Raw genomic sequence first — 20,778 nt, forward strand, 5'->3', positions numbered from 1 at the left:
TTTAGGAGCTGGAGCCTAGGCTGACTGCACAGATTTACTTTCTGGGATAAAACAATTTGTACTGGGTTGTATTTTCCTTTTGTTCCCCTACCCAGTCCCCCTGCTGCCCCCCCACCCCCCACCCCACAAAACCTTGATCCCACCTCCTCTCAAGATCTCCCCAGCCCTCAGGTTAGTGCCCGTCATCAGGCTCCTTCCACGGTGTTGTGAGGAAGGGATCCAGTGAACCCCCAACCTCACAAACCAAAGCAGAGTAGCAAAGAAAAGCCACTCACTTCTTCCTTCCTCTGAAAGCTGGCTCCAGGTTTGGTGGTGAAAATCTCAGAACTGCCCCAAGGTCCCAGGCTGCCCCGGCTGCCCCACCTGCTGCCCCGGGCCCGGCATCCCAGGAGTCACCTGCGGCCCCAAAAGGCTGCGGTGAGGACGTGTGTGTCCCAGGGTAACCGGCCGAGTTTGGTCTTCCCAGGGCTCTGGAATGCTCCGCAACCCCCAAATCCTTTGAATAGGGTAGGCATTTCCCCCAGGCTTTCCCACATTTACATATGAATCGCCCGAGCCCCCTAGGCTATAGCGCCGGGAGGTTCTAAAGGATGGAGCTGGAATCCTCCAGAGGGACCGAGCTGCAGAAAGTGGCCCAGCTTTGCTCAGACCCCTTCCCCTCTCGCATTCCTTTCCTGCTCCTGACAGCATCTCAATTTCACTTCAGGAGTTTTTAACCCAAGAATATTACCTCTCACTTTGCCTGCCCCTACTAAGCTTTGTTGGGGGGGGGGGGGGATGCTCTTTTTAGGGAAGAATTCTGAAGGCCCATCCATCTCTCCCTTAAGAGGCCACGCTGTGAAGTGGGTGAACTTTGTCAATTTTGTCTGCCCTAGGACCTGGCTTACTGCAGCATCCCCCTGCCCCCCAGGCCAGCCCACCAGGCTGGGGCTTTGCCCAGGGACCTGGACCTCCTTCTTTGGGGACCTTGCCCTACTGCTAACAGAATGCAGATCTCAGCTGGGCTGCTCCCAGCACAGCAAGAACGGCACAGAGTAGTTCACAGGGACCCGGAGCCCTGCTCACAGCTCACAAACACTGACACTTGGAAAGTAACTGGGAAGAAAAGAAAGTTGCAGAACAAAAGGTTATTTTTTGCAAGACAAGATAGAGAAAAGGGAAAAGAGAGAAAAAAGAAATCCTGCAAAAAATCACTACACAGTTCCATAAATGGACATAATACAGAATCCAAAGGAAAAGGGATTGAAGGGGAACACACCACCCTCATACCTCAAGGAGGGAATTGGATTGAGGGTAGAAGGCTCAATGGGGGCCTGAGTTGAATCAGCACTTAAAAAAATTTTTTTTAATTTATTATTTTTTTTATTTTTTATTTTTTAAAATTTACACCCAAATTAGTTAGCATATAGTGCAACAATGATTTCAGGAGTAGATTCCTTAATGCCCCTTACCCGTTTAGCCCATCCCCCCTCCCACAACCCCTCCGGTAACCCTCTGTTTTTAAGAGTCTCTTCTGTTTTGTCTCTTCTGTTTAAGAGTCTCTTCTGTTTTGTCCCCCTCCCTGTTTTTATATTAATTTTGTTTCCCTTCCCTTATGTTCATCTGTTTTATCCCTTAAAGTCCTCATATGAGTGAAGTCATATGATATTCGTCTTTCTCTGACTAATTTCACTTAGCATAATACCCTCCAGTTCCATCCATGTAGTTGCAAATAAAAAAAAAAAATTTTTTTTAACATTTATTTACTTTTGAGAGAGAGACAGATCATGAATGGGGAGAGGCAGAGAGAAAGAGAAAGACAGAGACTCCGAAGCAGGCTCCAGGCTCTGAGCTGTCAGCACAGAGCTCCAGGACATGGGGACATGGGGCTCGAACTCGGTGCTTCAACTCACAAGCCCTGAGGTCATGACCTGAGCTGAAGTCGGATACTCAACCAACCGACTAAGCCACCCAAGTGCCCCTGAATCAGCACTTTTTAATCTCACAAGAATCTATTAATGTATTGCCAGTAATTTAAAATAAACTGTCATACTAAGAAACGTCTGTATTGGTGAAATTTTGAGCAATCTCCGAGTTGACAGCTTTGATAAAGAGCCCTTCCCACCATGTCTAAAATCTCACCGTTCGGCCAAAATGAACAAATCAGGAGACTATAGATGCTGGAGAGGATGTGGAGAAACGGGAACCCTCTTGCACTGTTGGTGGGAATGCAAATTGGTGCAACCGCTCTGGAAAGCAGTGTGGAGGTTCCTCAGAAAATTAAAAATAGACCTACCCTATGACCCAGCAATAGCACTGCTAGGAATTTACCCAAGGGATACAGGAGTACTGATGCATAGGGGCACCTGTACCCCAATGTTCATAGCAGCACTCTCAACAATAGCCAAATTATGGAAAGAGCCTAAATGTCCATCAACTGATGAATGGATAAAGAAATTGTGGTTTATATACACAATGGAATACTACGTGGCAATGAGAAAGAATGAAATATGGCCTTTTGTAGCAACGTGGATGGAACTGGAGAGTGTGATGCTAAGTGAAATAAGCCATACAGAGAAAGACAGATACCATATGGTTTCACTCTTATGTGGATCCTGAGAAACTTAACAGAAACCCATGGGGGAGGGGAAGGAAAAAAAAAAAAAAGAGGTTAGAGTGGGAGAGAGCCAAAGCATAGGAGACTGTTAAAAACTGAGAACAAACTGAGGGTTGATGGGGGGTGGGAGGGAGGGGAGGGTGGGTGATGGGTATTGAGGAGGGCACCTTTTGGGATGAGCACTGGGTGTTGTATGGAAACCAATTTGACAATAAATTTCATATATTGAAAAATAAATAAATAAATAAAATAAAATCTCACCGTTCACTTGTGAGGCCCATCTGGATGGGAGCCCACATTGTGGCTTCCCTCCACCATCTAGCACAGCTCCTTTCAGCTTTATGTTCTAACAAATACTTCTATGGCACTTTCTGTGTGTGTAAAGTGCTGATCTAAGCACTTTATAAATACTGGCTTATTTAATCCTCATAACACCACAACCACACTGTGCCCATTATACTGAGCAGGAATGAAGACAAACTCAGTAACTGGCCCAGTAAGCTCAAGACTGGCTCCTGTCTGGGCCCCTGACCAATAGCTACTCTGCCTCCAGGCCAATCACGGGAGTTGTGACCTAAATTCTACCTGTGGGCTCTGGGGGCCACCCGGTAGCTACTAACAAAACAGAGTGGCTCCAAAGCACAACTTAACCCCTGTAGAGCCACAGTTCACCCACCATTAAGTGAACAATTACGTATTGAAGCATATCTGCATATGTTCCTGTGATTATATCTATAAAACCCCATTTAGTATCATGTAAATAATCCTTCAGACAGAATCAAATCTAGTACTGTAATACACAGTAAATATTCCATGGTATTCTGGATAGTTTATGGCTGAACACATGTGAAACAAAGGAAAAGACTTATCTTATCCTGTCTTTTGACAGCTTTCTGACTTACATATCAATCATCTTTCCCAGGGAAGGGGAGAGCCCCCTTCACAAAACCTCAGCTCTTTCTTGTTAACCCTGAAAGACACGGGACCCAAAGGGATAGGGCAGCAGGTAGAAACTTTTAATGCTTTCTCTTCTTCTTAAAAAAAAAAAGTCAAACCTTTTAACCCAGGAGTCTACTGTTAGGAATTTATTACATGTAAATCATTGGACAAATGCACAAGATGTACATATAGGGAAGTTCTTCAATGTGTAAAAAAAATTTACAAACAGTCTAACCAGAAACTGCCAAACTTTCTCCAAAAAGCGGCCTGGTTAAATAAAGTATGTCATATATCTGTATGACAGACTACTATTGTAGCCATTCAGTACACATTTATTTTTTTTAAAGTTCTTTTTTATTTATTTTGAGAGAGAGCGTGAGTATGAGTGGGGGAGGGACAGAGAAAGAGAGAGAGAGAGAGAGAGAGAGAGAGAGAATCCCAAGTAGCTCCATGCTGTCAGTGCAGGGCCAGATATGGGGCTTGAAGTCACGAACTGTGAGATTATGAGATCATGAGCTGAGCCGCAATCAAGAATTGGGCGCTTGACCGACTGAGCCACTAAGGTACCCCTGAGTACACATTTATATTTATTAACATGGAATATTGTCTATGAAAAAGCATGTTACAAAATAGTTAATGAAAGAACTGTAATTCTGTTAAAAAGGGAAAATACTTTCAGTGTGTATATTTGAAAATGCATAAGTCTTGATAGTGATGGAAATTCAGGTATTTTTCCCTTTCTTTGACTGTATTTCCTAGTATTTCTACAGTGAACATGTAATGTTGATATAACAAAGAATAATAAAGTGGGGGGGAACATCTGCTAGAAGATGAGAATATTCTAATACCAGCAGCTCTCAATTACTCTGTTAATCCATTTCAAATTCTTTCCTCGCTTTTTAATAACCTGAGGTTTCTTTCCTGACCTGAAGAACGTGGGCAAGGAGACACTGCTGAAGCAACAATTTGCCAGTCTCCTAAGAAAAGCAAAACCACACTACCTTTTGTAAATTTGCTCTTCTTCCCCCCAGGCCCAACCGGAGGAATCAGAAATCCTGGTTTTCCTGATCTCCACACGACTCAGGCCAGGCCACCCAGCCCCCCACCAAGTCTTCACCTCCAGCACCTACAAAACTCTACAGGGAGAAGGTTTGCTCAAAGTAAAACGTCAGGGGCTGTGGTCACTGGCTTTTCCTCAGGGCTCACAGCCACCCAACTTCAGAGAGGAATCATCACATTTAGGTCCTAAATCTCAACAGCAACTGAAAAAAAAAAAACGTTCCCTGTGGCTTGTACTCATTAACCACCCGCCTACTTTGGCAAGCAGCTTCCAGCACAATCCCTGCTGGGAAAGTTTCCACCTCAGGGGAAGCTCAGCTCAAAATTTCTCATTTCTCCTTTCCTTTTCCAGGCCCTGTGGCCTTCAGGAGGGCAAAGGAGTCAAGTGCCCAAAGTACAGGATTCTGCAATTTCTTACACTGCCAGGATGGGAAGTTTCATTCTAGGACCAGCTCAAACACCATTTTTGGACACTTACCAAATACACATAAATCCTAGAGGGGTGTGCTGTTGGTGTGACATTATTATTATTATTTAATCCTTAGGCAGCAGAAATGAAATTATCAAGAGGGCAAAGATAGTTTTCATAAAATAATTCACTAAAAATAATTTATCACTGTTTAATAAGCAAGCTTTGATTATAGTCAACCAACAAAACTCTATACACAAAGCTTTATTTTCTAAGCACACACACATCTGATATTGTATTTACCAAGTCTCTTGAAGGAAGTTATTATTGCTCACATTTTACAAATGAGGAAACAGGGGCACAAACCAGTGAAATAGCTTGCCTGTGATCACAGGGCTGATAAAGCTACATATTCAAAACCAGCATCCCAGACCAGTGCTTTCCGTGAAGGGTCAAGGCCTGTTCTGGATTATGTCTTCTCTGTATGCACAGGGCCATTTCTGGCATTATATTTCCAATTTTAATAATGACACTACAGTGATGTTTCAAAATTTGCTCATGTCCGTGCCCCTCTGGCTATTTTTCTAACATACTCTATAAAACTAGACTTTCTTCAACTTCTGTGAGATGGTTTACTTTTAGTCCTTCCATTTGCCCTCACAGTATTTTATGTATCTTTTATAACTGTGTAATTCCCCCACATCAATTCACCTGAATTATAATCTTGTTCAAGTTATAACTATAAAACTTATGAATATTTATTTAAGTTTATTTATTTATTTTGAGAGAGACGGAGTGCACACAAGTGGGGAGGGACAGAGAGAGAGAGGGACAGAATCCCAAGTAGGCTCCATGCTGTCAGCACAGAACCCCATGTGAGGCTCGGACTTATGAACCATGAGATCATGACCTGAGCCAAAACCAAGAGTCTGCACTTAACTGACTGAGCCACCCAGGGGCCCCTCTATGAATACTTAATAGAGAGCTACCAGAGTGCTAGGCGATGGGGCAAACGTAGAGAAAGCCGAAATGCCCTCAAAAGCTTTCTTTAGTCTCATCAGGAAAGTCATTTCATCTGTCCCGTGTTCAAGAACAGCAAACAGAATAGGGCTAAACTAGATGTCTTTAAAGTTATTTCCATTTGACTTAATCTAGTTGAACAGGCAAAACATAAGTTCATGAAACAAAAGAACAGTAAAACATTGAATCAACTTAAGCATTAAGGGTTTTGGTTATATTTATTTCAATGAATCCAATCTCTCAAAATAAAGATTATTTCCAGGTATGATCCAATATTTTGATGGTAAAATCTCATGAAACTTTGGATATCTGTCATTATATACTAGTATCTTATTTTCTAGTTGACACATGGAAAAATATAAAACCTCAATACAAGGAAAATATGAATCATGTTTTCCCTAGGACCCCAATCATAAGTGCCATGTTGGTTTAAACAAGCTCTGGGCATCTCCTAGATCTCCCCTGGCTTCCATTTTGGGCCTGCCAATGATGCTACTTCTAGATCTTGAGAGGGCAGCAGGTGTAGTGAATATAGCCCTCAAACTACAAAAGCCCTGGTATCGAGCCCTGCCTCCCCTCCTACCTGTGTGATCTTAGACATGTTACATGACCTCTCTGGGCCATTGTTTCCATGTATATGTAACAAAGGGGCCTTGTTGGTCACTTCCAAGATCTAAAATCTTACATGGCTTCCTACTCTGTTACTTAACTTACTCCTCTCAGTTTGGAGTAACCACATCAACTTCTTTTTTTTTTTTTTTTTTTTTAACGTTTATTTATTTTTGAGACAGAGAGAGATAGAGCATGAACGGGGGAGGGTCAGAGAGAGAGGGAGACACAGAATCTAAAACAGTCTCCAGGCTCTGAGCTGTCAGCTCAGAGCCCGACGCGGGGCTGGAACCCACGAACTGCGAGATCGTGACCTGAGCTGAAGTCGGACGCTTAGGCGACTGAGCCACCCACGCACCCCAACCACATCAACTTCTAACTAGTCCCACAAGAAGTGCCACTTGTAAGTGTCTTTGGACACATGTAGACAGTTGGCCACTTCCTTTAGTGAGCCCTGAGGACTAGGCATATGCTGCGATTATTATGGAACCTAGAACAGTGTACTTCCAGTATTTGTTTCCTTCTTAATCCTTGAACATGACAAGCTCAGCTGGTGTCCCTGCTTTTCTGCTCACCTACTGTCCTTTAAGCCCAGCCATACAAAGGCCTCTCTAGTCCCTGGATTAGACTTTTCTCTCAACTTCCCTCCTTAAGCAGCAATACAAAATAATAGGTACTATTTTATCTTTTTTTAAAAAAACACTGCCAAGTCACATTTATTCTAGGTGTGTGATGCCAGTTCAACTTTTGAAAATCAAATCATATGACCAAGCCAATCGATAAAGAAAAAAATACATTTGTAAAAATCTGACATCCATATACAGTAATAAGTACCAGAAAACTAGGAATAGAGCGGAACTATCTCAATTTGGAACAGAACACTGTATTAAAACCCTAGGGTGTTTACTTTTTGATGTACATATTCTGTGCCCCAAAATAGAATTTGACAACACACATTCACTGAGCACCTACGATATGCCAAGTATTGCTGGGTTCTAGAAACGCTACCTTTACCACCATCACAAAGCTTAGACTCCACTGGACTTTTGTGCATACCTAATCCGTAGTTCTTAGCACAGCAACTGGTACTTAATAAATGGCAACAATTATTATAACTTAGAGTGCCCTGAGCACTACTCTGCTATAGCTGGGATAGAAGACATTACCCAAAAAATTTTTTTTATTTTTTTTTTTTAGGGAGGAGAGGAGAGAGAGAATCTTAAGCAGGCTCCATGCCCAGCATGGAGTTTGCCACCAGGCTCCATCTCACAACCCTTTGATCATGACCTGAGCTATAAAAATCAAGAGTCAGATGCTTGTGGCGCCTGGGTGGCTTAGTCGGTTGAACATCCAACTCTTGATTTTTAGCTCAGGTGATGCTCTTATGGTTTGTAGGATTGAGTCCTGGGTCAGACTCTGCACTCACAGCACAGATCCTGCTTGGGATTCTCCCTCTTCCTCTCTCTCTGCCCCTCCCCTGCTCACTCTCTCTCAAAATAAATAAATTAATTAATTAAAAAAAAAAAAAAAGAGTCGGATGCTTAACCGACTGAGCCACCCAGGCGCCCCTACCCAAAGATTTTTGAAAAATCATGAACTATCCTAACTTTTATGAAAATTTCAGTTACAATTTTGTACATAGTTACCCCTATGGCACTGGGGTAAATGAGGTTTAAATCTTCTTTTATGCAGGGCAGGGGCTGGAGAGCAAGAAAACTGAATTCCCTATCTCCAAATCACTGAGGAAAGAGCTAGAAGAATTCTCTAATATTTTTTGTCTAAGTATTGCTGTAAGGTCAGCACTGAGTAGAAGCATCTCCACACTTCAGTAGATACTAAGACGCACAGTTTTGCACATTTTAGCATTTCTGAAAGCAAGATATGTTTTCCAAGTAATAGCATGGTAATGTTTAATCAGAAGTTTTCTTTGTATTGGTACATACAATCATTCAGTGTCTTATAACAGATGGTGTTTTAGATTCAATGAAATGCAATATATTCTATTGGTCTCCTCTTGGTTTATAAGAAAAAAAAAATGGGTTTCTTAAAAAAAAGAAAAAGAAAAAAGGGGTTTCTTGATATGGTGGAATGAGGTCCGCTGTGGAACCATGTATACAGACATGTCCCTTCCCACCAGAAATCACTGTGCGTGGGCACTATGGCTTTACAGCCTGATGGTCATGCCCAGCATGGGCACTTCCTGGTTTCTCAGGAAATAATCAAATTGGAAAGCTCTGGGGGATCAGGCTGGGTATGTCAAGTTTCTGAGCTCCCACTTTGACATTCCATTTAAGGCTAGGCCTGCCATGGTTTTGCAAGTTAGCAGCTTTGAATCACCCCTCCTCCCACTGCACCCTCTAATATCCCCAGGTCCATGTGAAAGGAGATGCCCCACAAGGGCACCTCTTCCTATCCACACTCGACGTCTTGCCTTTCCTTCATATCTTTTGCTTTTACAGAGACCTGGAATCTTCCCAGGCCAATATTCCTATGTTTTTGATGAAACATTATACGAAAACAATTTAGGTAATGGCTTGTGGAAAAAACATACAACCTTCCTTGAGAATACAGTTCCTGATGGCAGAGGCAAGGTCTTTGGGTTGGGTGGGAGTCTGCCAGACTAGATCATTCCAACCACAGCATCATCTTATTTTCTTTCCCAGACTTCAGTTCTCTCCCAGCTCTTGGGGATATATGGCCCTACATATATTGCCTTTTGCCTCCACATATTTACCCTTTCCTCTCCTTTACCTCCTACCTACCCATCTATCCTCCAACAAGCAACACCTTGATTTTAAAAAGTAAACACATGAAAGCCGTGTCCAACTCTGTGCCCCTTCAGCTACAGTCACAGGTCTTTGGTTCTTTTTGTGAGAGGTCTTGAAAGAGTGGTCTTCATGCCCTCCTTCTATGACTGCATCCCCCATATAAGTCCTTTGCAAGTAATTCTGAATCATCACGGTTCCAACAATATTGTCTTTTCAGTCAACCAACAGCCTCTTCGACAAATCCAATGGCACTATCCTTGATTTCCTTGGGCCACTTCAAAGCACTGGCCATTCTCTCTTATTTTAAATTCTCTGGTTTTCTCCTGACCTCTTCATATGATCTCGCCCTATGCCTCTTGCTGGCCTCCCTCCTCCTCCCCCTTCCCCCAAACTGTGGCTCAGTTCTCAGACACCTGATCTTCTCCCTAGTTGCTCCTTTCCTCAGAGAACGTATCCACTCACAGTTTCAGTGATTACAAGCGAGGAGATGATTCCCCACAGGCAGATCCAGCTTGCCTGATTCCTCAGGCTCTGCTCCAAACTAGCATCTGGTTTCTAAGATTTTAATACTCCAGTCTCCACACACTGTGGTTCCTCCTTGTCACCACAACCATGTATCTTTGCTTATAAAGTTTCCCCAACCAGGAATGTTCTCCCTGCTTCTCTCTGCCTACGTCAACCTCCATTACTCACTCTCTTCAGCTTTAGCTCAAGTTCAAACATCTTCCTTAAGTCTTTTCCCATAACTCAAGACTGAGCTTTCCCTCTTCTGATTGTCCACAGCATTCACCATCTAAACCAAATACTCGTGTACTTTATTACATTATTCATATTTTTACATTTGCCTCTTCAATTGATCTGGAAACTTCTGTGTGTGTGTTGGGGGTGGGGGAGGCATCCTTCTCCGGATACCCCCAATACTTGGCACAGTGCTGAGTACAAGTTCTAGTTACCAAATCCCTGTTGAACTGCATTCAAAGGGGATGTGGGATCTGTATACTGGTGAAAGGATGATGGCAGCTCATGTTTATTTTGCATTACTACACGCCGGGTTCTACTGTGCGGTTCTAGGTACTTCTGTATCTATAAACTCACTTAACCCTCATAATACTGCCACATAGTTACATCATCTGGTTTTACCGATGAAGAAACTGCAACATAGAGGGATTAAATAATTTACACAAGTTTACACAAGTTTAAATAGGGCCAAGTAGGGGAAAAGGTATCTAATAGTTCCCCTTATAGGACTTATAAAATTGTATTTTAATTATTTGCTTATATGCTGTTTTCTGTTTGAAACCGCAAGTTCCTGAATGCAGGCACAAGTCTTATCCATCTTCTCCAGTGTCTCAATAGGGACACAGCTGGCATTTTGGCCAGGACAATTCTACATTGCATAGGACAGGTCTACACACTGAAGAATTTTAGAGTCCCTGGCCTTTGCCTTCTAAGCCCAAGTAGTCCTTGTACCCTGCCACTGTAACAGCCAAAAGATACCTCCACCCAGTTCCACATCCTGGGGTTGGTCTGGGCCAGCCAAGCCTCAGAACGCCTGCCCCCTCGAGCCCACTGCATACCAAATCGGCACCATCAGTCATCCATGTAGCCGTGATTTCAACCAGGTGACCCCCCCATCCTGGACTTCACCTCTACCATTTGGACCAGGGATTTGTACCTAATCAATGAATGGTTAGTTCATATGATGAGGACTAAAAAAAAAAACACAAGGTGAGTCAATTACACTCACTCTCCTGGGAATCTGAATTATGAACTATCAGCCGGGTCAGACAGAAACAGAAGCAGAAGTTGCAATAATGTCGCAAAGACAGTGTTGGGACGAGTATGGTTATATGTAATGAAAAGTGAAGAGGGTGCAGAAACTATGAGTAAATGGGAAGTGCTGGTCTGCAATAAGAGGCGACCATGCAGAAGTTCAGAGAAGGGTACAAACGTCATGAGAAAGATGGTCCCTGAAGGAGACGCAAAAAGTGAAGAGCTGGGCCCAAGGGTAGCTGGTTGCAGCCCACTTGTACCAGAGCAGTAGCCTCATCCCTCCTCAGGATCTTCAGGCAATCTAGGTGGAACCAGAATGTAACACAGTGTTTGGTGCTCAGTACGGTTCTGTTAGATAAAAATAGATGAGTGGCTAATATTTATTATAAGAGAATGAAATTAGAGCGGCACAAGGTGCTCTGAGAATGTCCAGCACGTAAATGACAGTGGTTCCACCAGCACGACTCATCCTACCCACAGTGAAATTCCACAGTCTGTTTTGCTGGCCATTAGTTACTGCCCAGTTAATTCCCAGGAGTATGGCCCCTGTCTCCAGAGTGGCAGAGACCTCTTGGCATCTATTGCGCTCGTGGCTTCTAATCAGCATATGAAATTAGCCAGGATGAAGAGCTAATGTCTTGGATTGACTGGCAGACATTTTATTCCAATAGTTTGAATACAGTCTGCAGCTACAAAGACATCATGTTTGTATACTTGCAGTGAAAAGAAACCTTGACCCACAGGGTCCTAAAAACTGCGCTACCTGTGGAACACTGGCAAAAGTGCCTTCAAATCTGTGCTGGTTTTTATCATCTTGGGAGAGAACAAAACAGATTTCCCTGGATTCTGTTGTTCCACGGCAATTACTGTCCAAACTTTAAAGGAATCGCGTGTATATCTTCATCACCACTTCCCTCCTAAACCCCATGTAATGTGCTTTGCACCTTGGTTGCTCCTCTTCTTCACCCCATCTGGCAAATGCAAGGTCTTTCTTTGGTCCACACGCCTCCTGTATCTCTGCTGCATGTTACACGGCTACGCTCCCCTCCACTTGAAGTCTCTTCCCTGACTTCCCTAATACAACACTTTCTGCTTTTTCTAGGTTCATTTATATGGCATGAACGCAGAGCTGTGCTTCAACCCTGGTGACGCAGTAAAAGCACTGGTCTGGGCATCGGGAGACCTGGATTCTATTCCTGACCTAGGGACTGATTTGGGACACATATTTCAATTTCTCTGTGCTCCAGCTCTTTGGTTATAAAAACGGTGGGTCAGATTTAAGTGTTTTTCAAACATTTTTTTTTTTTTACGGTAGCCCACACTTTACACTGTGACTCAGTATATATACATGACATGTAACACGTGCGCGTGGATACACACACGCTCACACACACACATGAAAGTATCACATGCATACTTTTCCTACACGAGATGTGCTACGAAATTTTCTACTCACTTTTATTTTTCAAGAATGCTACTTATAACCCACGGAAGAGACTTTAAGACCCAGTCATGGGTGGTTACCCATTATTTATAAAACACTGGGCTTGCTGACGTGTAGTGAGACAGGAGGATGCTACTGAGCCCTCCAATCCTGAACCTCCAAGCCTGGACTCTCACCTGAATTCCATATCCTATTCCTCTCTGTAACAATTCCTCATTTACATATCCTAATATCACTTAACCCATAGTTAACACAGAATTTGAGGTACCGTGTCCCTTTCCCATCACAACCATTTATGTTACTAGCAAGTGTAAATCCTTGGTGCCGACTTTTGGGCTAGCAATGGGAGAGCAGCTTTCATTGTACCAACCTCCCTATTGAAACTATTAGCAACCCTGGATAAGGCATTTTTTTAAAGTAACTGTGTGAAGGTATTGGAAAGCAACAAAAAGCAGGCCGAAAACTAGAGGGGATAGGACTCAAAACAAGGGATGCAAACTAGGTAAGATCCATATTTATCCAATTTTTACTCCCTGAAATCAATCCCTAGTCTTCTAGAATGTGAGGAAAATCAAGCAAAAATGGAAAGCCAACAACTGGCAATCTTATTGGGCTGAAGAGTCAAAGGCTCATTTCTGGGGCTGTGAAGTGGCTAGGTATTATGAGTGAAATCCTGGAAAAGAGGAAGCCACAGAGAGAGCAGCCCAAAATCTGTGCAGAAATTCCCCTCAAATCCTTGAACTATGCATGCAGGTGATGAGACTCTGGGAAGCCAGCAGAAAGCAGTAACAGCTAGAGGCCAAAAAGTCTGGCAGATATTCACAACTGCTTGGGGCTGAGAAGACACGGCTTGAAATTTGAGTCCCTCTAAGTTAAGAGATTCAATAAACACTTCATGTTGCACTGAAACATCAAAAAAGCTGCACCCTAGAAGTAAGACCCACCTCTCAGGAGGAGGGGCCCACACCCTAGGACTAAGGGCAAAACCCTAACAGGCATGCCCTAACAATCTCTAAGCCTGAGGCCTCCATAGGAGAATGAACTGATAAGGCAGGTGAGGGAAGGGCACATTATGGTAGAAGGACTTGGTTTCTAGCTTGAGAGACAGGCCGGGAGTGGCCATTAGATAGTACCTTGTTTCTCAGATGGAGTAGGGGGAGGCAGGGATGGGACATTCCACGTAGATAATCACACCTAGGGACACAGGGCCTGAGGGCAGATGTTCAGTGGGGGTCAATCTGGATCTCAGGAGAGAGGGGACCATGCAATGATAGACTGGTGGAATAACTTGTAAGGCTGAAGGGAGGCGGGTGGACAAAAGACCAAGAAATCACAATTTATGAGCACCTACTATGTTCCAGGCCTACTATGTTCTTTAAGGGTTTTATTTATGTTCTCTCACTGACACAGGCGTCATTATCTTCATTTTATAAATAAGGAATCCGAAGCTCAGAGAGATTAGGTAATTCACCTCAAGTTATACTATTAGTAAATGGTGGGGCTGAGACGTGAACTCCCAGCAGAAGACAGACTCTAACACTTGTTTCTGTAATTACATGTTGTAACTGTAACGTTCAGCAAGGACAGTGGTGCCCGTGCTGTGAGATGGCCAGCAAAGAATGTTAGAAAGCAAAAGGATTTCAGGGCAGACTAAGATTCTGTTACAGGCCAAGGAGGACACTAGTGGTATAAACTAGGGATGTCAATTAAGCTAAATAGGAATACCATCAAAACTGAAGCCCTCGAATATAAAGAGAGAGTTGTAAAAATGTAAGTGACAGAAGGGGGAACTGAGCTGGTTTAAGAGAGATCATAGGGCAAATTGCACCACTCGGGAGAGAAGGGCTTGACTCTTGTTAAGTCAGACAGAGTAAACACACTTAGATTACACTTAGGAGGCTTAATACAATAAGGAACTAAAGATAGGAAACAAAGTTCATGTACGGAACAGATGTGGGGGAAGGGAATAGGAGCAACACAAAAACCAATATAAGGAATCACAGAATCACTTGTGTAATTGTGTGTGTGTGTGTGTGTGTGTGTGTGTTTTGATTGTTGTTGATTTGAACTGGAAGGAATTTAGAAGTCATTCAATCCCTATCATCTCAGAGCAAAAACACACCTAGAAAAAAATGGCTAGCTGCTAAATACCTCAGCCTTCCAATTAAAGCCGGGCTTAGTTTCATTTTTATCTTTATAAATGCAGGTGGAGACCCTGATTTATCCAAAACAATGCCCTGGAAATTCTGGTTAGGTTAAGCCTGTGCCGGAAGACCACAGGATAAACCACTGGCAGTTCTGGGATCACACCAGGGACTTGTCATGCCCCCACCAACAGTGAGCCTGTTCTGAAGATCTAGATGAGAGACTTCCCGCTCAGGAGGAAGGTGTGAGATGGAGTTTCTAGGTCATTCACATTTTCTGACTCTAACCCTTATCCTCTGCTCATAACCTACACCACCCTCAAATCGGCCTCCACCAGAAAGTTGGCTTCGTGAGAGAATAGCGTAAATAAAAAGAAAGACTTAACAGGGAATGCAGTAATTATAAAAACAACCACAACAAAACAAAACAAAATGAACATAATTCATTTCAGAGAACAACAGAAGACAAACTGGCAAGAAAGAAACAACCTCTACATTATAAAAGACTCTTAACGTATCATGTTACAAAAACTTCGTTAAGGCGAAGTGAGATGAAGTAATTTGAATGTACAAAGCATCATGAAGAATATAAATAATCCTCTGATTTCCAGAAGAGTTGTAGTGCTCATCATTCACTTAAGATTCCTGAGTGTAAAGATACAAACACTCTATAAAACAAATTAAATCCTCTTTTCCCCGACGTCTAAAGAAGCGTAGAGATGGAGAGAAAGATCCTGCCAGGAAAATAAATTTTCGCTTGGTGCCTCAGTAATGAACTTGCCATTCCCATTAGACAAAGAAATATTAAAGAACGAATGGAAAGATATTTGGGATTAGAGACCCCTGACAAAACCAAGAATGATAAAGATATTTCCCATGAGAACACGGTCTCGTTCTGGAGGCCATGGTGTGTGTTTATAGTACTGTATCCGCTCTTGCTCTGAAAAGTGCCTCCCAGAGGGATTAAATTTCTAAGGTTGTTCTCACTCAAGACACACTGAAAAAAGAATTTCAAGCGCCAGGTTCCTTAAGTACATGGGTGTTCCTAGTACCTAGATAACCACCCCTATTACCTACTTTCATGTTTTAGCATTCTAATAAGGCTGGCTGAGTTCGTACCTTGAGTTTTCTTCCTGTTTTGCACAAATTCTGAGCGTCTCAGGGTGCTGGGTGCTGTGCGGCGGTAGCGACTATTCCTTTTCCAAGTCTCAGGGCCATTTGTCTTTCTCTCGTCCTCTAAATGCCAGGTATTCTTTCCTAAGGAAGGGCCCTGCGGAATGCCGCTATGGTGTTCTCCCCGATCCCCTCTCGTCCACTGATTCCGCAGACCATCCGGGAAGATCCCTCTGCTCCCAAGGGCCATCATTCCTGCTCTGTCCATGCCACTGTCCTCCAAATCCTTCATCTGATGGGCAGAATCTGTTTCTCTGTAATTCTGAAATTTATACTCACAGCTTGCAAATAGAGTGTCGTGGCCTTTATTTTCTGTATCAAAGTCACTCTGATCCACGACAGGAGTCTTTGTTTTGGGATAGATTTTATCATTTTGACACACACCTTTGTCCCCTTCATAGTATTCGGCAAATTCTTTACCTTCGCTGACACCATTCAAATCTGGGAAGTCCACAGACTGACCATTAATATAATTCCCAGGAACCTGACATAAATTGCTGCGGTTTCTACAATAAATATTAGTTTCTTTACAATCCTCAGCATTATAATTAAAATTCCTGTGGTCCACGTGCCACTTTTCAGGTTGACCACCATTCCCCACAGGATCATCCAAACCGCTGTGGCGAGTCTGTTGTCCAGTTTCTTTAGAGTCCCCAGGATTACAGTTCGGATTCTGACCATCTACGTAGCCATTCGTTTCCCTATATCCTTCAGCTTTCCAGCTTTCTGGGCTGCCTGTAAGCCAATTATCCTTCGTCTCGGGGCTCAGATTCCCATAATCTACATCTCCTGAGTTCCAGTAACCATCACAGCCTTGAATCACACTTCCATAGTCCACACAGTCCTTTCCACTTTCCTCTGCTTCCTCGTGGTCTGAACTTGGTTCACTCTGCCCAAAAGCCCAGTATCCGCAATGCCTTTTTCTGAAGGGCCGATTGTGCCCTGACGTCCAGTTTCTGGGATCCGAGGCGCCTTCTCTGTAAAGTCCATCCAGCCCTGTAAGATCCCTCTTCTGTAGACTCCTGTGATCTTCATACTCCCAGCTGGAGGCCCAGTGCCCTTTCCTGCCCGCTCCTCTTTCTTTTCTATCTTTGTGGGTTTCACACATGTTCAGTGCACTTAAAGACTCGAGTTTTGCTTCCCTCTTCCATGGGCCTGGGTGGGGCTGAAATGTGGACAGGTGCGGTTTAGCCCAAGGCTGTGTCCGTCCTGCTGAAAATGTCTCCCAAAGTGCTCGAGACACTCACTCTTCTTGCTCCTCCAGCTGGGAGCACAGAGAAGTGTGGAGTTATTTCAACCTCGGATCCAATCAGTGAGCTGCTATATCTTTCCCCACAGAGGCCAGAAGATAATTAGTAACTAGTGTTCATGTGATTGGAGTTGGCAGCTTCGTTTGGTGTTTCCCTCAAGCTGGTCAAACTGGCTTGGCTGCTTTCTGTGCTGAAGGTGGAAGTATTCTGCTGTTCTAAAGATTTTGTAGAAAAAGCAGAGTGAGCAAGAACAGCCCCCTTTAAAAGCCAAGGTAAGGTCATCTATCAATCTCATTGGCCTCTTTAGATATTTCTGTAATCAACCAGGGGTATAAATAATGTTTTCATGTGCAGCTCAAACTGGACCTCTGTTCCTCATCTTCCAAGTTCAGCTTTCTAATCCTTAGACATCTGAAACTCTGCAGGTCTCCGTTTCCCTAAGAGAGAGAACTCTTCCTCCTGTGAGAGCCTTGCTTTTTATGGGAGTCAGGTTACCAGTTAGTGAGTACACACTCAAATCGCAAGTGGTTTCAACTCCTGCCTGCAGACGCAATGGGGCATCCCACTGAAAGGAAGAAAAAAAACTTCCTTTTTACTCTCATCTGGTGTCTGAGTAATTTTAAAACTGTCCCCTACAAGAATGTAGTTAAGTATGTTTTTCACACTTCCCTTGATACGTGCCATGCCAGAGAAGCATGAAAACCATTTTCTAAATCTCTTCTCCATCCAATCATGCAGCAATATTCAGGAACTGGGGAATAAGGTTAGGAAGCAGAAAGGTGCCTATAAAAAGACCTCCGTGGATCAATAAACATTAGATGGGCACCTATTATAGGTAAGGTATTGAAGAAGAGAGAAAAAGTGAACAAGCCAGTCTCTGCCTCTTGCAATGCAGGAGCAACCCCACAACAGAAGATCTAATGTGACAGGTGCTATGACAAACACAAGGGCAATGCAACAAAGCAAAGTCCCCGGCAGGGCAGCTGGAGGGTATCATGGAAGTGGCGGCATTTGAGCAGTGCCTTTAAGCACAAGCAGGATTTCCCTACACTTTCTACATATGGAGGACTAGGAGATGGGGAACAGTTTGGAGGATGGAATATGTAGAAAAGTAGTAAGAGAAAAGGCTGGAGCGGTAGGTTGGGGCAGATCCCAAGGGACTGAATGCCATTTACTTCATTCAAGGGAGAGTACTGTGCTCAGAGACAGGCTTTGGTAAGATGATTGTTTTAGCTAACTGGTCATCTATCAACGTCCAGGAACGGTTCCTTGAACCACTGTCTAATCCCTATTTGTGAAACAATATACAGAACGGTGAGGAGACCAGGGTTAGATGCTGTGTCAATAATTAGATGTTTACTCTTGGATGAACCACTCACTCTCTCTGGGACTCGATGTAGACATCTAGGCCCACTGACCTCTATGACACCTCTGATTCCTTCAGTTTAAAAAATCCATGTTCCATTTTCCTCACAACTTGTTTGTCCTTTCCTCAAATACCTAAGGCGCTAGTATGCACCCTTTGGCTGCAATCTCTGGATTGCCAAATCTTCTGATGTGAAGGTTTCTGTTCTGTTCCCTCACACCTTCCAAACCAATAGCCGTAGCAGCGGCAGCCCTGGAAGCTTCTATGTTTCCAGTGTGAGAATGTGCTAGAATTGGGGCGAGGGCTAGCAAGCTGACAAAAAGAAAAAAAAAATTTTTTTTTTTATCTTCAGTACCCTGCAAAGAGGGTACTGTATTACCCTTACTTTACTGCTGACAAAGAAACAGTCTCAGAGTTTCAATAACCTGGTCACATAAGCTGGTACCAGCCAGGGAGGGCCACAATCTGAACTCAGATCTGTTTGACTTCGTGGCACTAGACGAACAGGGATACTCAAAAACGTACTAGAAAACCTTAATTTCCCTCCAACCAAGCAAACGAACAAGTAAACTCTATCACGATCTAAGTCTGAGGTGGGCCACTTCTGAGGCAGGTGTGCTCACACTGGCCCCTTCCCTTCCCCTGACATTCCCTCTGTGCCTCCAGTCTTGGAGTCTGCCCGTGCCCCCTGCCACCACCCCCAGCCTGGCCACCACAGGGCCGTTCCTCGCCATTTGACCACAGTGCACATCTAGACTGGCACATAAAGTAAGCCAGGCACACTTTTAAATACTGAAAATAAAGATTAATCTTTCCCCCACTGTTACTGGAAACAAAGTTCCCTTTAGCTACTTTGTATCTTTGATAAAGATAGCACTGTAAGAAACACACCTAGTACATCAACCAAGAGAAGATATAAAAGAGGATAAATTATGGAGGCCCTAAAGTGCCACAGGGCCCTGATGCTTGCTGTTTGTCACCAGAGTGGGGGCGATTGGCTGCAGTGACTATCTGTGCACCCCTCACCCCCAGTAGACAGAAATACTGCTATATTCAATGGCAGGAGGGAAGACAGGCAGCAGGATTTAGAAGGAGACAGAAAGAGGGAGAAGGTGCCAGAAGGGTAAAGGAAGAAGAGGGAGGAGACTGGAAAAGAACCAGCAAGAACACATGCCTCCCTACACTTCTGTTAATGTCTCTGTTAACTATGCAGGTCAAGCCTCTCGTCTGGTGACCGACGCTTCCACACTAAGGGTGCCCCAGTGATGTTCTCTGATTCCTACAGTTCTTGCTGTTTTTCAGAGCACTGAGCAAATCTCTCTCTCATTTCACCTACGTCATTTTATTATGCGTGTGTATCTCCATTTATTACACTGAATGCTCCTTGGAGGCAAGGACCATGTCTAACTTATATCTCAGTCCTCAACGCATCTCTGCACATGGGTTACCCAGCAGGTACAGACAGGTTTGAGGAGCTCATGTTTGCAGCATGTATGGGGCATGTGCTAGATGCCAGGCAGAGAGCAGGACAGCTTGGAGGTTAAGAGCACAGCTTTGCCAGCCCTGGGTGTGAGTCTGGACTTTGCCACTCACCAGCTGTAGAATCTTGGGGAAGTTACTTAAGCTCTCCAAGTTTGTTTCATCATGTTTTCATCTTAAGCACAAAAGACATGACATTTCTGTGGAACATAATTCTAAAAAGCCTCATTATTGATAAATTCCCACTACCTGAAACTTGAGACACTTTTGTTCTGCCACCTGTATATCTAATGCAAGGATGGTTCTCGAGTGTATCTCAAACCAAGTCACAGGTATGGAAGGCCATGGAAGAGCCTGGAACTTCCTATGGCTTTGGGGATGGAGCACTGAGCCAAGATTCCCTTCCAGCCCCTCTTCAGGTCCTCAGAAATCATCAAGCTATCTGGCAATCCCCCAGGACTTTAGGACTTCTCATATTAAATGATCACCTTAAAAAATTTTTTTCATTAGTTTTTTAAATGTTTATTTATTTTTGAGAGAGACAGAGTGTGAGCAGAGGAGGGGAAGAGAGAGAGAGGGAGACACAGAATCTAAAGCAGGCTCCAGGCTTGGCGCTGGAGCACAGAGACTGACGCGGGGCTTGAACTCACGAACCACGAGATATGACCTGAGCTGAAGTTGGAAGCTTAACAGGCTGAGCCAAGCGAGGGCGCCCCTAAGTGATCACCTTCTTGAGGACATGCCTAAGA

General features: G+C 43.7%; 1 protein-coding gene across 3 annotated transcripts in view; it reads right to left on the reverse strand.

Moving 5' to 3' along the window:
- Positions 1–20,778, reverse strand: part of DNMBP (dynamin binding protein) — a 116,515-nt gene that overhangs the window by 27,161 nt on the left and 68,576 nt on the right. Inside the window, exon 1 of one of the 3 annotated variants that reach the window (XM_040486139.1) lies at positions 15,881–17,360. The exons of 1 other annotated variant lie outside the window; for it this stretch is intronic. In XM_040486139.1, coding sequence (XP_040342073.1) covers positions 15,881–17,042 — 1,162 coding nt within the window. In that variant the 5' untranslated portion in view covers positions 17,043–17,360. Of the gene's footprint in view, positions 1–275; positions 390–15,880; positions 17,361–20,778 lie in introns of those variants that run through there. One more of the 3 variants, XM_040486140.1, reaches the window with a different exon arrangement.

This window comes from Herpailurus yagouaroundi, unplaced genomic scaffold, assembly GCF_014898765.1.
Source record: "Herpailurus yagouaroundi ecotype Mexico unplaced genomic scaffold, PumYag 163, whole genome shotgun sequence".
Lineage (NCBI taxonomy): Eukaryota > Metazoa > Chordata > Mammalia > Carnivora > Felidae > Herpailurus > Herpailurus yagouaroundi.